Below are 18,065 nucleotides of genomic sequence, written 5' to 3' on the forward strand. Positions count from 1 at the left end.
CTAAAACACTACTCTGAGCCTCTCCTGCATGCCAAGTCCAGAGACCCTGTGGGGGGTCACTAGTAGCTTTCACAGTTATAAGGTGGAGCATAGATTGACCTGTAAATTCAAAGCTTCTGGCTCAGCTCTGTCTTCACCAAGACAGTTGGGTTCCCCACAGACTCTATAGAACACCGATGATGGACGGTCCAGGTCAGCTATTGAGGTTAATCATAAACAGAGTCAGTGCCAGCACACCCCTCACCCGCAGCACTAGATAAGCCCTCAGAAAAAGCACCAAGTTTATTGGTCGTGCTGACGTCAAACCCAACTTTCATGTCTATTCTTGTCTTCCTCCGCGACTTAATAAGGCCCAGATCCAAGTCAGCGGCCCGTCACATGACTCGTGACAAAATACTTTTATTGAACCAAACAAATACAGACTGTTTGACATCAGAAAACACAGGAGGAAACATTCGCAGACCCTTCAGTGCACAAGTCATTTAGGCACAAATACTGCAGTGTCGGATTTTCTCGAGGGGCTTCGAACCAGTGCTACGTTCTGACGACACTTTCCGGAGCAGCCGGTTATATCTTGGAGACATGTTTGTTCTGGCTGAGCAAACAGCCTTATGTGACCAGCTGCCACAGTCCGGCCGCTTCCCTTCGGCTACACTTCGTTGGGCATTCATCTCCTTAGGCAACCAGACAAATAAGATCAAGAATTGGAAGCACAACGCTGTTCATAAATACCTTTGGCACCGCCACAACTGCTCCTCTGTCTCCGATCTAAAACACGTTTGCAAAGCACAGGATTCAGGTGATGTTATGTAATGTTATACTGTGTTTACTGCAGCCATAACTTTATGACCACCTCGCTGTTATTAAGTAAGTGTTTTAAAATGACACAGGGAGGTGAAGAAGAGAGTGCAGACAGGGTGGAACAGGTGTGACAGCACAGTGATGGGAGCTGGATGGTGTAGAGCAGGGTGTTAAACTTCATATGTTGCACACAAATGTCAAGAGCTGAAGAATTTTTTTAAATTGGAGCTCCAATTTCAGATTTCCGTTTGATCGAACGGCGTTTTTCAACCGTTGTGTCGTGGCACATTACAGTGCCTGCGGGAAATGATCCACTTTCATCAAATTTGTCCGGAAATCACGAACAATTCAAACACGTTGTCGCTCTACCAATGAGAGGCTATCGCATAGATTCCGTCACATTGTTTCTATACACTATAGATCTATGCTGATGCACCGATTCGTCCCTCAGTTGCAGCTGTGCTCCTCTCAGCGAAGGAGCTGGTCAAATGTGCAACTTTGAGTTGTTTTTAAACCTCGAACTTGACCACACACCTGCACGACAGAAGGATGTGGTGGGCCCCGATAACAGAGTTAGTTATGAAGTTGAGGCAAAGAAAGTTAGAATAGAATAAAAACAAAATAGAATAAAATCATGCAAAAGATAAGAGATAAAATTTAAAGTTAATTCAAATAAATAAATACATAAATACACCTGATATATTTTTTGTAATACTGCCTACCCATTTCTGGATATATTTGTAAAGAAATACATTTTCTGCAATTTGTTTCTGCAAATAAATAGCAGAGTGTCAGTCGCTACAATATTTCACAAATGAAAAGGGATTTTCTGCAGGACTTTGGGGAGCACAGTCGCTCTTTGGCTGAGGTTCCTTTGTTGGTGGGCCTCTGGATTTTCAGGCAAATCCTCCACGCTGGAGTCTTCGTGGGTCACAATACTGACTTGTCTCTGAATTAACTTGGTGCCTTGAGTTTGACTCGTGACTCACAAGGCAGAGATGAGTCAGAGATGAAAATACTGAGGTTACCATGGAGAGAGACTTGACAGGACAAGATCTGAAACTAGTATATCAGAGGGAGAGGGAGGAGAGACAGTGTGGGGTCAGGAGAAAAGAGGATGGTCAAGGCAGATCCCGGTGCAGGACTGGCTGTGGGGGGAGTCCAAACAAGACAAATGGGTAAAGAAAACAAAAGAAGAAAAAGTTTTTAAAAATTACAAGTAGGCATAAAAAATGTAATGATGAAGAGAGAAAATGTGAAATTGAAAGTAAATGTGTTCAAAATGGATAAGAAAACACCCTGCAGAAACGCTGCAGGTATTAATATAAAACAATCGTTGGTCGAGCTTGACATTTTTGGATTTTCAAAACAATAAAAAAAAACACTTAACTCCATATTTACCATCCTTCAAAAAAAGTGAGCTGCTCAATGTTAGACAGGTGGTCACAATGATTTGTCTCAATGAACATTAGCCTTAAAATACATTTTTAAACAATGACTATATTCGATTTTTCTAAAAGAAAAACGTTTCTATGTTTTACATTCACTCCTTAACGTCAGAAATAAATACCATTAGACTTATTTGGAAACCTAATGAAAGCAAAACACCCTCGAGCACCACTTGGTCAACAGAAAAACGGCCTTTAAACACCATAATAAATACGCCAAACTTCCATCCTGCTATTTTATCTAGTAGCTCCCCCTACCGGCTGAGCTCAGCATAACAATTTTTACATTAAATTGAAAATTAAATAAATTTTTTTTTTAGTTAAAATGGAACAAAGCGTATAAACAGTTCCGCAAAAGATGATTCTATAACGTATTTAAAGGTGCATCTGGACAGGAAAAGGTCATTCCTGGGAACAGTGTCATTCAAGTGTCATCAGAAGGAGGTGTCACTCAGAGTGGCAGGTCCCCGTGTGCAGCCGCAGCGCTCCCAGCCTGTGCAGCCTCCTCAGCGTCCTGAACTCCAGAGGCATGGTGTGAGGGCTGGAGCTGGACGTGTACTCGTACTTCAGTGTGTCGTAGTAGTGGTACTTCACCGGCTGGCCCCGTGGGTCCAGCTGAAAGGGCCAGAAGCCGTAAAGATGGATCTCCTCGCAGAAGCGAGTGGCCAGTGTGTACATGAGGAGGCCGGTGGTCGGGCGCTTGATGTGGACGTTGTTGGTCAGCCAGTATCTGTGGGAGGTGAAGCAAAGAAAGTGGCTTAGGGAGATGTAGACCACGAATGAGCTGATGTCAAGTCGACCTCCCAAAACTGTAAACATTGCTACGTGACAAGACGAGACGAGAGAAAAGAGACGCGGGGAAGACGTGCCAGACGCACAAGCGAGTCATGAGCGAGGTCGTTCGGTTCCTTCCCTCGAGAGAAATAAACATTATAAACTCCAGTGAGCTTCTGATCGCCATAGCAACCAGGCAGCTCGCTCACTCAACCTGTTTCCACCTCAGAGTGATGATTACAGGTCGAAATGAAGCAGGGCAACAGTCCCAGCTCCACTTTTTTAGAAGTTAAGACACGTTTTTCACGACAACAAAGTCTTCTTCTATTGATCTGAAAGTGCTCCAGTGGCTGGAAATGTTTTAAAAAGATTGATTTCGAGTCCTAGAAAAATGCAAACCGCAACATTGTGCTGCTTGCCACGTTCATTTCAGGTTTCTCTGTACAGTTTTCAGAATTCTGGCCCTTCACATGTCGACGTCTGCGTCCAGCAGTTTCCTGCTTCACATAGATGAGTGTCTCAGATAATGACAAGTTCAGTGAAGCAGGCTCGCATCAGAAGGGTATCGGGTTTAAAAGCCCGAGCCATGAGACGTCTGCAGAACCTCAAAGAGAATAGGAGATGAGCAGGGTGATCGGTCAGTGAGGTCCAGGAAAGAAAACCTCATCCGCGTTGCTTTAGTTCTCTGCTTCTGGACCTGATTGATATGGACCTGGTGTTTTATACAGTGCAAGATTGTATAAAACTGGAAGCGGAAATTAAATTCCTGGAGGGGCCACAATGTACACTGGAATGGTGGGAAAAAGATAAAAGAGAGAAGAAAATTTAAGTAAAATTTAATAAAATATTATCAACCAAAGGAAGAATAGCAAAAATAGTAGTTAGGCCATGACACTTTGAGCTTAAAACATGTTATTTGATGGTATATACATTCTGATCTTTTTCAGTTTACACACGTTTTATTGTTATTATGGATCATAAATGCTAGAAAATTTTAAAGAATGAATATCTTGGGAAAAGAACTTCAGATGAATCATGTAAGCAATGACATCATGGACTTCCTTATACGCTTATATTTATAAACAATATATTTTACATTATTAAAACAAGCATTGTCCATTTCATCATGACTATTAATAGCTTTCGGGAATTCAATTTCTTTCTAAAATATTTTTAGAAATATGATATTTTCCTCCCATATTTTATTGTATTAAATGGAGTTCCATCATTTATAAATTAAAAAAAATAATAATTAAAACATCTAAAATAATATTTTAAATTGTTCTCCATTTCATGGCCCTCTTAATATCGCAATATTTAGTACACATTTAACTCACCTGAAGACATTCTTGTGTGATCTGTCACATTTGTGATTATTGTTTAATGACATTTACCTTTATTATTATTATTATTATTATTATTATTTAGAATAAAAAGAATAACAAATCATATTAAAAAAAATATATATATATACATATATATATTTTATATATATTATATATTTAATATATTATATATATAATATTTTTTCCTAAAAAATACATTATTCATATTTTTTTATATCTACATATTTGTTTTCATGAATGAGACGGTTCATTTCCTAGCTGTGTTTCCAGAATTGAACCGCATCCATCCTCTTGCACAGTCCCACGTCCTCATGTGAAAGCGATTCGCCCCTCCAGCACCAGTCATTAACTCGATAAGGCTGAACTCAAGATCCAGGACCAGATTACCCGGCGAGTGGACGTCATGATAATGAGACCCTGCGGTGGGCAGAATGCTGATCACCTGCTGCGGCTGAATTTTAAACCTGCAGTATTAGTCCTTGGTGGCCGCGGTTGACTTTAAATAGAACGACCTCCGCATCTCATCGTGGAGAATCGCCTGCAGGCTGAAGCAGTGAAGGTGGAAACTGCCAACAGCATGTTGGGATGAGGAGCTTAAAACACCCCAGATCACCGACTTCAACAGCTCGGATAAACCTCTCAAGTCTGGTGCTGCTTGTTTCGCCTGACTGGTCACATTAGCTGGATGCATTGGAACAAAAAGGGAATAGCTAAATTAATACCCGAGTATGATCACTGGAGCTAAATGAGCTACTGTTGCCTCAACACCATCTGCTAATGCTAATCTGGTTAATTTCCAATTTGACTTTTTTGCCTCCAACCAAGCGAAGACAGAAATGTGGAAATATGTAAATAAATGCAAAATGGAAATGCAAAAATACAAAATTAAGTACAGGAAAATAATGAATATGTTCATTCAAAAATACATGAGAAATAAAATTACTACATGGAAATACATCTATAAATAAATACAAAAATGTATTCTTTATGTTTTTCTTTCCGTTTTCATTTCTGTAATTGTTTTTACTTCGGTATTTCTCAAAACCTCATTTTGTCATTTATTCCCCCATCATGTAGCGCTACATTGAAGATTTGAAAGTAAATTATTCGTATTATGGAACTCAAAACAATGAAAATGAAAATGTGTCTGTCGAGTCATTTTAATGTTCATGCTGTATATGGGAACTCCAAGGCGAACCATGCTAACAGTGGCTATCGCTAGCAAGGACGATACCTGCAACAACTTTGTTAACTGAAACACACTGAACTCGGCTCTGATATCATTCTCAGCTCCACTTCTGTAGTAACTGAACGCAGCATTAGCATGAACATGCAATCCAAGATGGCTTCCCTGAACCTAAACTGGAAATGGGATGTTTTGAATCAGTGAAATGCGTAAAAAGAAACAAACACGTCCTGCAAATTTGTGTTTCCCCTTCATCTGGCAGGTTTTCTAATGGAGCATGCAATTGTCAAGCGTGAAAATAGTTTTTTGTGGACATCATTTTCCGGGAAAGTGGAACGTACTGCTAATGCTAAGCTATTTCTGGTGCTACTGTTGCATCTATTTATCTATACAGTGGTGCCTCGGTTCTCGACCACAATCCGTTCCAGACGGCCGTTCAAGAAGCGATTTGTTTGAAATCTGAATCGATTTTGATCGATGAATGGAAAAAGATATAATGCGTTCCAAGCCTTAAAATAGTCTTTTGTAGGAGTGAATGTAGAGTGTCTGCTGCAGGTGCGCTGTTCCTCTATGTGTGTGGCCGCTGCATGTGGGAGGGGTTGCCCAGTGAGTGACGTCTCTCCAGAAGTGAAGAGGTGCCCGGTGCGTGTCCAGCTCTGAATGTGCGCTTCTGTGCAGTTTGGCTGTGACAAAGTCATAAACCAAGTCACGCTCTGTCCCAGACTCGCCTCATCCCTGTCCCAGCTCCAGCCCACAACGGGACATCAAACCCTGGAGTGTTGCTCCAGCCTCGGAGGTGTGGAGAGCGAGCACCTCCCCTGTGACACTCTACGAAATCCAAAGCAAAAAAATCTCGAAATTTTTGTTCAAACTCCGAACTTCAAATTCCGGTACCACTGTATAACAATTGCTGCTACGGCCGTTGCTGTTTGAAGCTATCACCAACGCTACACTTCTCACTGAGACTGTTGCTTTTTATGTGCTGAATTACAGATGTTCTTGAAAAACTAGACACGTCAATAACTCACAAAAGTAAATACTGGAGGCGACCTTGCAGAAGCCAAGTTTCAGCCTCACAGAACCGATGTGTCAAAAGAACATTTGTCCTTGAGCAGGCCAAAAATCAAGTCAACAGTAATGAAGAACGGGCGAAGAGGAACAGAGAAACAGCGAACAAAACTTCCCTGTGACTGAACAGTTTTGAGCTTTAAACTAGGTGAAGGAGTCGGCATTTACCGGACAGAATGATCAGCCTTGTTCGGAGATGCAGCGGGCAGCAGTTTATCTGTCCATCTGTGCTGCGTCTCTGCCGGTTGCCTGGCAACCTGAGAAGCCTCTGCAGGGTTTGTTTCATGCAGTGGTTTGTTCGGCTCCTTGTTGAGCTTCAACTTCAAGCCAACAGAAACCGAACACACGGACGATGTGGCCGGATAACGAACAGAGGCAGCGACAACACAGCTGACATTTCTGTAATTGCTGCTCTGCCCAAAAGCTTATTAAAAGGAAAAAAGAAGCACAGTGAACTGACAACTAAATTTAGCATGACCTTTCTAGTTTTGCTTCTTTTACAGCTGCAACTTTACTACTTATTATCAAATATTAACTTTAATGTAGTTGAGTATTTACATGACCTTGTTTTGTTTCATTTACGCTGCTGAAAAAGCATCGGCCATTTTGATAGTCATAGTTTTGATATTTCATTTATTTAAATGCCAAGCTACTCCAGATGAAAAAAAGACATAGTAGGCCCCTTAAAATGAAATAAAAACTATGTAAACACAATACAACCAAACACGTCCACTGACACATTCAAGTCATTTGAGAGAATAAACTAACTAAAGTAATTCCAATATTTTTTAAACATAAATATGATGTTTCCTGAAACAATCCACCTGGTAGCTGTGTAGCAAAATGAGCCTTTTTTTCATTGCAAGACTGAGTTGGATTTACTATAAAAGGGAAGACTTTCCCCCCATTTAGTAATGGAAAACTTACTTTAATCAAGCCAGTGGCTTCTAAACTTCCTTTTCTGTGTTGAGAAAACAGACAACTTTATTGAGCCCTTTGGGAGGATTGAGAAATTGTGGAAGAGATGAGGAAACATAATAATAGTTCATTAAAAAGTGCATATTTTCCACTGATCGACAGATAAAAAATAAATAAAAAAACAAACAAATAAAATGAAACTGGAACACTATGTCCCCAAAAAAGTCACATTATGGCTCTTTGAACTTTTAAATAAATTACTTTTTTTTCAATATTTGTTGCCCTTATATCATGAGGTTAAAAAAACAAAAACAACAACAAAAAAAAGTGACCCCCTGCTTTTGGAAGGTCTGGAAATCAGGAGCAAAATAACGTTTTGTCTTGCTTTTAGATGCTTCAGTTACACGTTACAAATAAGCACAGATGGGTTGCAACCCAAGTCCCGCCCGCTCCCAAAATCCGCCGTGCTTTGCTTGCTGTGATAAAGCTGGTGGGACCGATTGGGGAGCTGCTCATCCAACATCAGCTTCCAGCTTGTAGAGGAAATCTTCGCACTGAGGAAATCATAACTCTCATTTCTCCTTAATGAAAAATCGTTTGGAGGCATTGTCTCCAACAACCTGAAGAAATCTTCATGTCTAAGGAACAATACCCATCACCTCTTTCTGCCTGTGTCTTACCACCTACTATCCAAAACAGGATTCGGCCTCAGCAGGTGGCCCGTCTTTACCACAAGGGCGAACCCCCTGCTGGTCTGAATACTTAAAATAAGCATCTTGGCAGCAGATCAGAGCCCACCCCTCCGCTAAGCATCTGTTTCTCAAAGATCCGTCGCAGCGGGAGCTGCGTCTTACCCTCTGACGGCGTGGAGGAGGCGCAGCGAGGGGAAGGCGGTGCGAACGTTGACTGTGTGCAGCAGGATGAGGCGGAGAGCCCACTCCACACGCTCCTCTCCGCCTTTGGCCATGAAGGCCGGGATCCACAGCACGCTGCCGCTCAGGCTCTGGAGGCGCTGCAGGAATCGAACCCTCCACTCGTCGGTGGCCAGATCCTGGAAGGCTCTCTGCACCACCGAGGGGTTCATCGTCACCAAGTTGGTCCGCAGCCCCACATCCTGGGAGAAGTCCTCCACCGGGGCCAGGTTACACCTGAGAGCAGCAGCAGAAGCATGTCAGCTCTCAAAGATAGGTTAGAAGACAGGACGTTTGAGGGAATGAAGACAACATTAGAGCGTGGGATGTGACTGCAAAACGTAATAGAGGTTTATAATAAATCACGATTAATCACCAGTTAATAATTGCCACCTGAGTGAGTAGAATGGATACACATGAACTTTTCATTTCGTCTCAATCATCGTGAATATTTTTGATCTGAAAACAACACTGCTGCTAGTCTCATGTTTTTTATTATTATTTATTATTAAAATCCACCAGTCACTTGTCTATAAAACAAAAGACAGAATAAAATAACACAGCTTCCACACCAGGAGAACAGACAAGATCCTCGTCGGATGCTGAGGTCTTACCACAGAAAAGATGTGGACAACACATTTTGTCACAATAGACAACGTACAACTGATTTATTTCAGTGATTTGATGGAATATTGTGATGTATTTTTTTGTTGGATTTTTCAGTAGGTCCTTGTTTTTTTTGCCACAGCTGTCATGTGACCTGAAGTCATAGAAATGAATGGTGAAATCATTGGAACATTTGTACATACAAATGAACCAATGCAACCAATGCAACTCAGTGGGTTGTCATGGAGACACGCTCTGTCTTGTTCAGTGGTGAAGCGAGCCGTTGGTTGAGTTGAGTCATCCACGGGAAGCTCAGAGTAGAGCAGCTGCTTCTGTTAGCAAACGAGCCATGGTGTAGTCGACTAGATGTAATTGACAAACATGAAGGAGAGTGAAGAGGAGCGTTTCAACACTGCAGTGGAAACTAAATCTCACCCGCGTTTGTATCTAGAGACTGAAAACCTTGCATCACAGACAGATTCATTTTCCTGCGTCTCCGCCATCCTGCAGTAAATCAGAGCAGGGCTCCAGAGAGGCTGGGTTTTGTTTCAAAAAGCACACGTTTCTGCTTGTGCAGCAAAATGTCAATATCTTGTATCGTTCAAGGCGTTTAATTACTCTCCCTCTGAGTGCTCGGTTCCATCTTGATTAAAAAACATCTGCAGTCGGTCGAGCAGTAAATGGAATTATAGACATCTGCTGAGCGACACGACTTAAAACGTTAGTTAAAAAGGTAGGCGACGCGCTGCAGACCAAGCAGGTGCAAACAGGTGGCACATACCCGGCAAAAATATGCTATGAATTCCAGAGCTGCAGTCGCTACATTTAAGGAGGAAAATAGATCTTGTTTACACAAAAACTGCACCTGTCTTTAGGCCGTGGGTGCAGTGGTGCTGTCTGGACCGTAGAGAGGTCAGTGGTGCACCCGATTAAAAAATGCATGAGGATCACTTCTAAACTAGTTTTGAAAACGGGGTCCAGCATGGAGACTGACTCATGAAACAATGTTCTGAACTTGAATCATGAACTCCTCACATCTTTTATTGACATTAAAGCGCTCAAACTGTGCTGTTTTCGCCTGCATGTCCAAAGTTCCAATGCTCAGTATTTTGGCAGCTTGATGCTCTTTAGTCAGTAGAAACCCATATATTAGCTGCATCGCAGGGTCTAGTTCAGGGGTTCTTAACCTTTTTGATCTCGGGGCCCACTTTTCCCAGAACAAATGGACCTGGGGCCCATTCAATAGAACTGATTCATGACTCTTGATTTTATTTGTGATCAATAACCATATTTAAAAGTCCAACCAGCAACAGAACCAGGTGCAAGTTATATTCATAAAATTTATAAAAGAAAAAATACACTTGATGCAAACTGTGGAGAAATTTGGAAAAACTGAATAAAATCCTGAATAAAATAAATATAATAAAACCATGTCCAAATATCACAGAATAAAAACAATGTTTTATTTAAACTCCAAAGAAGATATAAGTAAAGCGTAAAAGTATTGCCACAAAATGTTACATTATTAAATACATTTTCTAAACTGCTTCAACAGGTGCGTTCATGAACAATTTTTACTGTAGGGGGCGCCATCACTTTCTTCATAATTTTTTCTTTTCAAGAACATCTGCATAATTGTTAACTATCACAGATTTGCAGCTGACAAGTCAATTCAGTGACTCACTGCTGCCACCATACGTGGCTCATGTATTAAAACTGAGCGTCTCGCGGCCGTCATGGCCCAAAGGTGTAAAAGAAAAAAAATTCTACCGGCCCTCTAGGAGGCCCTGGTTTAGACCACTGGAAAAAAGTAGCGGCTTGTAGTGACAGTACCTGAAGACGAAGTCATGAGCGTCGATTTCCGGACCGCAGGAGCTGTTCAGCAGGATTCCAGAGTTGCCCACGATGGCACAGCTCCGGTGGTGTTGGTTCTTCATGGGAGACTGGACCGGCAACAGGCGGTAGAGGTTCTGGGAGATGTTGGTGGTGCTGTGGCGGTCGAACACATAGTGGACGATGTCTCCTGGCTTGAGCGTTCCCTTCAGGATGGAGATGTCTCTCTCAGGGTCCAGGAATCTCAGGATGTTCTTCCTGGAGGCAAGAACAGGGAGTCATGCCGCTGCAAGGGAACATTCTAGTGGCCTGGGTGCTACCTGATGATGTTGGAGAGGGTCCTGTTGAAGGTCCAGTTCCCAGATGAAAGACTGGCGCTTTTAAAATTTGAATGAGTCGTAGCTTCTTTAGTGAGCCTCGTGAGAGTCGGGGGATACGTGTGAGCAGCAGCTTTTCTGGGGACGCGGAGGAGACAAAGACAATAGATCAGTGCGTGTAAGTGAATTAGAAATGAAAATGAACGAGTCAATGGGACGTGTGACAGTGGAAAATGTGTTGATCAATTTTTGTTTACCACAAGGCGGTTAAGCATCAAACAGATTTACACGACCATCTGAGTTATGGAATTCTCTTGTTCGCCTGCAGATGAATTCTCCGGAAGACAGACAAATAAATGTTCTCATGCAAATAGGTAGGTAGGTAGGTAACTTTATTGTCAAATATGCTACAGTACAAGACATATAGCATGGATGAAATATCTGACTGAGAGAAGCCGCTGCGTGTGTCCGCGCCGCCATCTTGAAATATGCACCACTGTGACAACCAATAAATAAGTAATCTATCCTGAATCATACGTCTTATCTGTCAGTAGCAATTGAAAGTATCATTACTTATATATCCAAAAATAAACATAACAGTGATGATAAAAAAAATTAAAAAAAAAAATATATATATATATGACCGAAATAAGCCACTACATTTATTGAAGTATTATTGTACATAGTAGTATTATTGTACATAGTATATATGCACATTATTATTTTATATATAAAGTATTATGGAGGTGAACAGAAGCAGATATCCAAAATATGAACTGCATAAAGTGAAAAAAAAAAGTCAATGAGACAGACATTGTTAGCAACACAATGAAAGAAAATCATATCATAAATCTATAATAAAATAATAATAATAATAATAATATACAATAACAAAATAGATCATAAGACACATTTGAATGTTGAAAGTTTGCAACGTTTTAGAAAATTCAAGTGAAGAACCTAAAGGATTTTGAAAAGCAGGCTTGAAACAGCTGTAGCAGACCCCAGAAAAGACTCGCTCGGAGGAAACGGCAGCTCTCAGAACAGAGAGGTGGTTTGCCTCTCAAGCGTGATCACTCAGATCAGAAGTGACCGGATCAATACATCAGCCCACAAAGCTTTTGTCTCACACACAGAAAAGAGTCTTTCCTGCCGAACAAAAGGATAAAAACGCCACGCTAGTTGAGCTAAAGGGATTTCCTTGAGTAGAAGCTAATATCTGTTAGACGCCAAATAATTCTCAGCATATTAACAAACACGCGTTTCCTCCCTTTTGAGATCAATTGAAGGAGAAATCCCTGCGTGCGGGTATTTTTACTGCGCGTTTCCTGATGCAATGAGGAGAGAGGTGGCACAGTTATACAGGAAGTGCGTCTCTTTGTAACATGTGCTCTGACACGGAGAAGATCAGAGTAAATGTGAGCACGGGAAGTGACCTTCATCCAAAATGAGGGGGAACAGAGTCAATAACGCTTTGATATTTCTACGCTGGAACAGCTAGAGGAAATCATGTTTATGTCGGAAACACAGGAGACTCTCAGGGGAAGCAGCAATATACTTGAAGATGGCTTTATTAGCTTGCGGGAATGAGGCAGCTAATAATTCTCTACTTACCATGACTGCTGCCAACATTTATGGTTTCGCTTTGTACTGCAGCATTTTAGTCATATACTGCAACAAATAACTGACACATGAACTAACATTTTAGTGGCATATTTAGCTTTGCTGTGCTAGCTAGCACTGGACACCCTAGACTGCGCTGACAGCAGCTAACATGTTCTACTTTTGGATTACAATTTGACTTTTAAATGTAACCAAAGGCTCAATCGTCCTTCTTTGCGAAGTATTTCTGCCTCTGCTGGTGACGAACATGACGACTCCACCAGCCTACCTTTGATTTGGGGTATATCCAAATCCAAAAACTGCCTTGAGCCTGAGAGTCCTCATGTTGGGCCCAGTCCTTCTGGGGGTCTTCAGGAAGACCTAACTTCTACTTGGCACCGTGAGTTTGGTTCTCACTGTGGCAAACCACCTGGATATTTGCGACCCAAACTACAAGTTTTTTCGCACTCGAGTGTCATGAGTCCATCTAAAGAAGACTCTTAACTTCGCCTTTGTGTCATCTCCAACTTCACCAGCTCTTCCGCCGAGTCGTGGGGGATTTAGTCTCCACCCATCATGAAGCTTTGCCCCGCACTGATCCAACTGTTGACTCTTGGTCTCTATTTCTGATCCAAGCTTCTTCTTCTGAGAGACTTTGTTTGTTGGTTCCAGTAATTCCTGAGGGTCCCCTGGAACACCGGACAATGTCCAGTCGCAGGGCCCAAGTCGGCCCCCACGTTCCAAATCTACATTGTCAGGCAGAGAGCAAGACACTTGTTTGCTGCCTGACAATGTAGATTGGGACTTTGTTCTCCTTGAGTCTGCTCACTAATATCACTGTCAGGTGTTGACCATCCAAAGTGTCATGAGGACAGGACAGAACTAAGCTCAGCCTTCTTCTTCCTGGTCTGACGGCTAACACGTCCTGACGGCTGACAGGTAGAGGCTACTACACACAAATCGAGATTGACTTCTTTATAACGCTACTACGCATCACGGAAGATAGGTCTACTCATTTATAGCGAAATGGATCGACGAGCCTGGGCTACTTCCTGTTTTGACAAAAGACGCGATACAAGTCAGCCAATCACGTGCTTGTCTGCTTGGCTAACATGCTAACAGAAACGTTTCACGCGAGGTAGAAAGTGCAATAGACTTTGTTTGAGTTTCATTTACCGGTACTCATGAATTCAAATTACAACTGCCGTATGTGACGTCACGGTTTGGACACGTACCACAGGAGCGGAACTATAAATCTCAACGTAAATAACATTGCGTGTCGGCGAGACACAACCCAACAAAAGTGTTTATCTCTTTTTGCTCCGGTTTTCAATGAAAGGGGGCGAGTAGTTCAGTACTGTGAGGCAGTTCTGAAGTAGCTCGGACACTATGGGTGGGGTGTGGTTTCAGGGTGTCAGTCCCGGCTTCACAGGGTGAGAGGCAGGACCTCAGAGGGCCGACACCGAGCCACACACCAACAGACCATTCAGAGCCATCAAGTGGCCTCCAACCCAGAGGTGAGTGCAGCGCTGACCGCTGCTCCACCGTGTTCTGAGTCAGTCAAGTGCATTTGCAATTGGTTTGGGTTTTTTTTTTTCTTTCCCCAAAAGGAATCACAGGCCAATATGTTCTCATGACGACTGGAGGCGCATCTGGGTAACTGCAGGAGAGACAGGTTCACTCAGACAGACGCGGGTGAAGGCTGGTGTTTTAAAAAGCTTGTTTTTTTTGGACGGATTTCCTTTGACACTGAGTGAATGAAAAAGACCATGAATGCAACACTGGCGCGAGAGGGAGATGTGGGATGCAGGAGAAGAGAATTCAATGGTTTCAAATGTCACACACTTGAAGTGGAAATGTATCCCGCTGCCGAACCCCCCTGCGAGGACTCCGGGGCAGCAGCTGCTGCCGAGCCCCAACTTTTCCATTCGACTGTCAAACACAAAGGCAGGTCTCGATGTGGTACTCACGCGGGTTCCTCCTCCACTTCCACGATGTCGTCAATGATCAGAACCAGAACCAGCAAGGTGACGGAGGCGAACAGCAGCAGCGTTCGGGGCAGCAGCGGCATGTTTCCCTGGCTTCTCTTTCATTCACGCTCCCGTCATCCGCGCCGTCATCGCTGCCTTTGTTCCGCTCGCCCGAGTGGGCAGCTCCTGCACCGGACCGGCGTCCGTCCCGCCTCCGGTTCCGAGCTCGTGTTTCCCGGCAGAGAGGAGCCGCGGCTCCGCTCGCTGCTCCCAGGATTCCCCAGTCAAACTTTGGGAGCCCGGTCACCCAGCCATGCGGGCAGCAGCAGCAGCAGCGGCAGCGGCGGCGGACTCCACTACTCGGTGTTAAAGGGACAGAATCCACAAGCGCCTGCTGCTCCTCCAGGTGAGGGGGTGCGAGAGTCCCGGAGCCGGAGGGTGGGGGAGCTCATCTTCTCTTTTTCATTCCCTGATTTTTTTTTTTTCTAACGTCGATGTGATCAAAAGATTTCTTTTAACAGTTGAATTCATCTTCTGTTATTTAATTTAATTAATTTATTTTTATTTCTGCGACCCTGTTTTTCTTGTTTAATCATTAAAACCCCCGTTATAGATTTTTCTCCCTCCCACCTATAGGTTGTTTTTTTCCTTTTTCTAATTTAAATTAATTTTGACACGTTTTCAGTTTCCATTTGTTTTCTATTTTTCTGATGGCTGTATTTCATATTCTTCTTCTTCTTCTTCTTCTTCTTCTTCTTCTTCTTATTGTTTTACATTTTTTGTTGAAGTCACTTTTTGGGTAACCATATTGTTTTTAACTTCTACTATCGAGGTCTTGGAAACGGAAACCTCTTTAAATAACCACAAATAAAACTATCAAAATATTATCGATTTTAAAAAAAACGTAATATTGCTGAAGACAAAAAAAAAAAAAAAAACATCTACTCAGTGTTTTATTTGTCAATTTACTTTTTAAATAATTATTTATTAATTTATAGTCTGAAGGTGGCGAATCTGCTTCCTCATTTTAGTTTTTTGGTCTCGAGTTCAACAATTTTGTTCCCTAATTTGTATATTGTCACCCCGTTTTTATTCATTTTTTTAATGAAGAAAATAAAATGTGTGGGTTTTTTTGGGGGGGGTCTATTTCGATAATGCTTGTATTATATATTACTATTTAATTTCACCCTTATTTATTTTTATTTCATTTTTTTTTCTTCTTCAACTCAGCTTTTGTAACATCGACTATAAGGGTCCTGTAATGTGGAAAAAAAAATCTAAAATAAATAAATAAATAAATTATTATTCCTTATTTTAAGTTTTTATTCCGTGTTTTATTTATTTAAATCGAAATGGCTTTAAGTAGTGAATGATTACTTTTATTATCTGAAATGTGTGAACATATGAGGACAGTAAAACAAGTAATAATTAGTAAGATTATTATTTTAAAATATTTATTTTCTTTGTAACGCTCTAAACCTCGAAGACGTTTACGCCAAGGATACGGACAATAACGAGGATGAGATTGACAATGGGGCGACTGGAACTGAGAAGATGAGCGAACAGTATATCATAGGGACAAATCATGAGAAGTTTGTAGATGGTTTGGACAGCTGGAAATGGAAGAGGAGGAAGACAAGTGGTTCATGCTGTGGTGGATGAAGACATGAAGAGGTGTGACTTAAAGAAGACCTCCATGTGTCGTCCCTCCTGCTCATTCATACAGGAGACATCAAAGTCTCTGTGGTCACCTTCAAGAGTTTGGCTGACACTCCTGAAATGCCATGTTTTTCACTCTACTTTCTGATGAAATTGGGGTTAAGCTTCCATGAACCACATGTGGCCCCATTTCAGCTAACTAGAGCATCTTTTTATAGCTCTGTGGCAGAGCAATATGGTGACAAATAGCTGTGGGATTGAGGACATTTTGAAAAGGTCCGCGAACATTCCCAATCGCTCTCTGACACATTCAAGACAGGATGACCTTCGGGGATGGAGTCCGACCTTGGAACAACTCATGGGGATGAGTGCTCTATATGATTAGGAAAATTCATCACCGACTCAGAATCAGGGCGTTGTGGATTTCTGCTGAAAGCAGGATGGAAGAACAGAGGTCTCCCTTGGCTCTGAAGCAGGTTTTTGTTCTTTTGAATGAACGCTGGAATATGCTGTAAATGATTCCCTGAAATAATAGGCACTTAGAAGCAAGTGAGGAATTGTTCTTTCAGCCTTAACTGGAGGCAGCAGATTCTCCTGCTGTCATATCAGGGAACTGCTGATGGAAACTGATGCTGATGTCCACTCTGCTCCTGAGCCATAAATACTGGAGGCAGCACCTGCGACACAACACAGACCTAATATTCCTGAGGTTCATTTGCATTTCCCGCACCTTCCTCATGAAAAACTCCATCAAAAGCAGCAGCCAAAAATGATCCTAGTTCATTGGGTTTCACTGCGAACATCGGCTTCCCGAGTTGGAGGGTTTAAAAGCTGGATTTGCTGACAGCAGCAGATAAAAAACCAAGCTTTTTTATTTTTATTTTTGGTCAAAATGGCAGGCGAACCACGCTTGGTTCCAGAATCATTATTCGCTCCCTCATCAGCAGCCTCGGTGGTCCACAGATGACGGATTATCAACAGAACCAAACGGCTCTACTGAGAATTAATGAGGAAAGTTGTGTCTGCGAGCACACTCTGACAAACCGGGCCTCCGGGGGAAGCACTGAAAACAGATGTTGTGTACTAAAGAAAGGGTTTAGTTACACACTTGCTTTAATCCTGCAAGGTTTCAGCTTCGCCGTGTCACTATGGACGCCCAGATTTCACTGTTCCGGACAGTTTAAAACAGAGCTGAGGTCCTGAAATGTTCAGTTGTCACTTGAGCAAAACGGCGAAGAGACCACATGAAGATGAGCAAGACAGAACACAGAGTTCTGAGACAGTCGACGCAGCCAGTCAGCACCCAGGATACTGGAAAGCTTGCTCTGATTCCAGACATTTCAAGACCAAAGACAAAGGGTTACTTCACTGTCTGACAACTATTTAAGATTAATGCAGTTGTATTTTGCAATTGGGAAAAGACTGTTTCATGCACCAGTTGATTCATATTTAATTGAATACTATTTTTTTTTTCAGAGTCAAGTGACCTTCATACAGAAACAGGTTCCGTTCAACAAAAAACCCGCAGTAGTTCCACCTCATTAACTGGAAAAATTATTCATTCACTTAATAATCTAACTTAATCCTGTATTCAGGATGTGAGAAACTCTGAACTGCTGAACAGAA

The 18,065-nt window shown here is 42.1% G+C and overlaps 1 protein-coding gene across 2 annotated transcripts; it reads right to left on the reverse strand.

Annotated features, from left to right (window-relative positions):
* Positions 1-439: 439 nt before the first annotated feature.
* Positions 440-17,103, reverse strand: st8sia2 (ST8 alpha-N-acetyl-neuraminide alpha-2,8-sialyltransferase 2). Of its 2 annotated transcripts, none has more exons than XM_053886649.1 (5): positions 14,781-17,103; positions 11,212-11,346; positions 10,892-11,149; positions 8,396-8,689; positions 440-2,979 (listed from the first exon to the last, which is right to left on the reverse strand). In XM_053886649.1, exons 1-5 carry the CDS (start codon positions 14,879-14,881, stop codon positions 2,697-2,699), a joined length of 1,071 nt encoding a protein of 356 aa, XP_053742624.1. In that variant the 5' UTR covers positions 14,882-17,103; the 3' UTR covers positions 440-2,696. The 2 variants fall into 2 exon arrangements, with proteins under 2 accessions (XP_053742624.1, XP_053742625.1); XM_053886650.1 differs by lacking the exon at positions 14,781-17,103 and adding an exon at positions 13,100-13,207.
* Positions 17,104-18,065: the final 962 nt, after the last annotated feature.

This window comes from Synchiropus splendidus, chromosome 14 (genome assembly GCF_027744825.2).
Source record: "Synchiropus splendidus isolate RoL2022-P1 chromosome 14, RoL_Sspl_1.0, whole genome shotgun sequence".
In the NCBI taxonomy this organism is placed as follows: Eukaryota; Metazoa; Chordata; class Actinopteri; order Syngnathiformes; family Callionymidae; genus Synchiropus; species Synchiropus splendidus.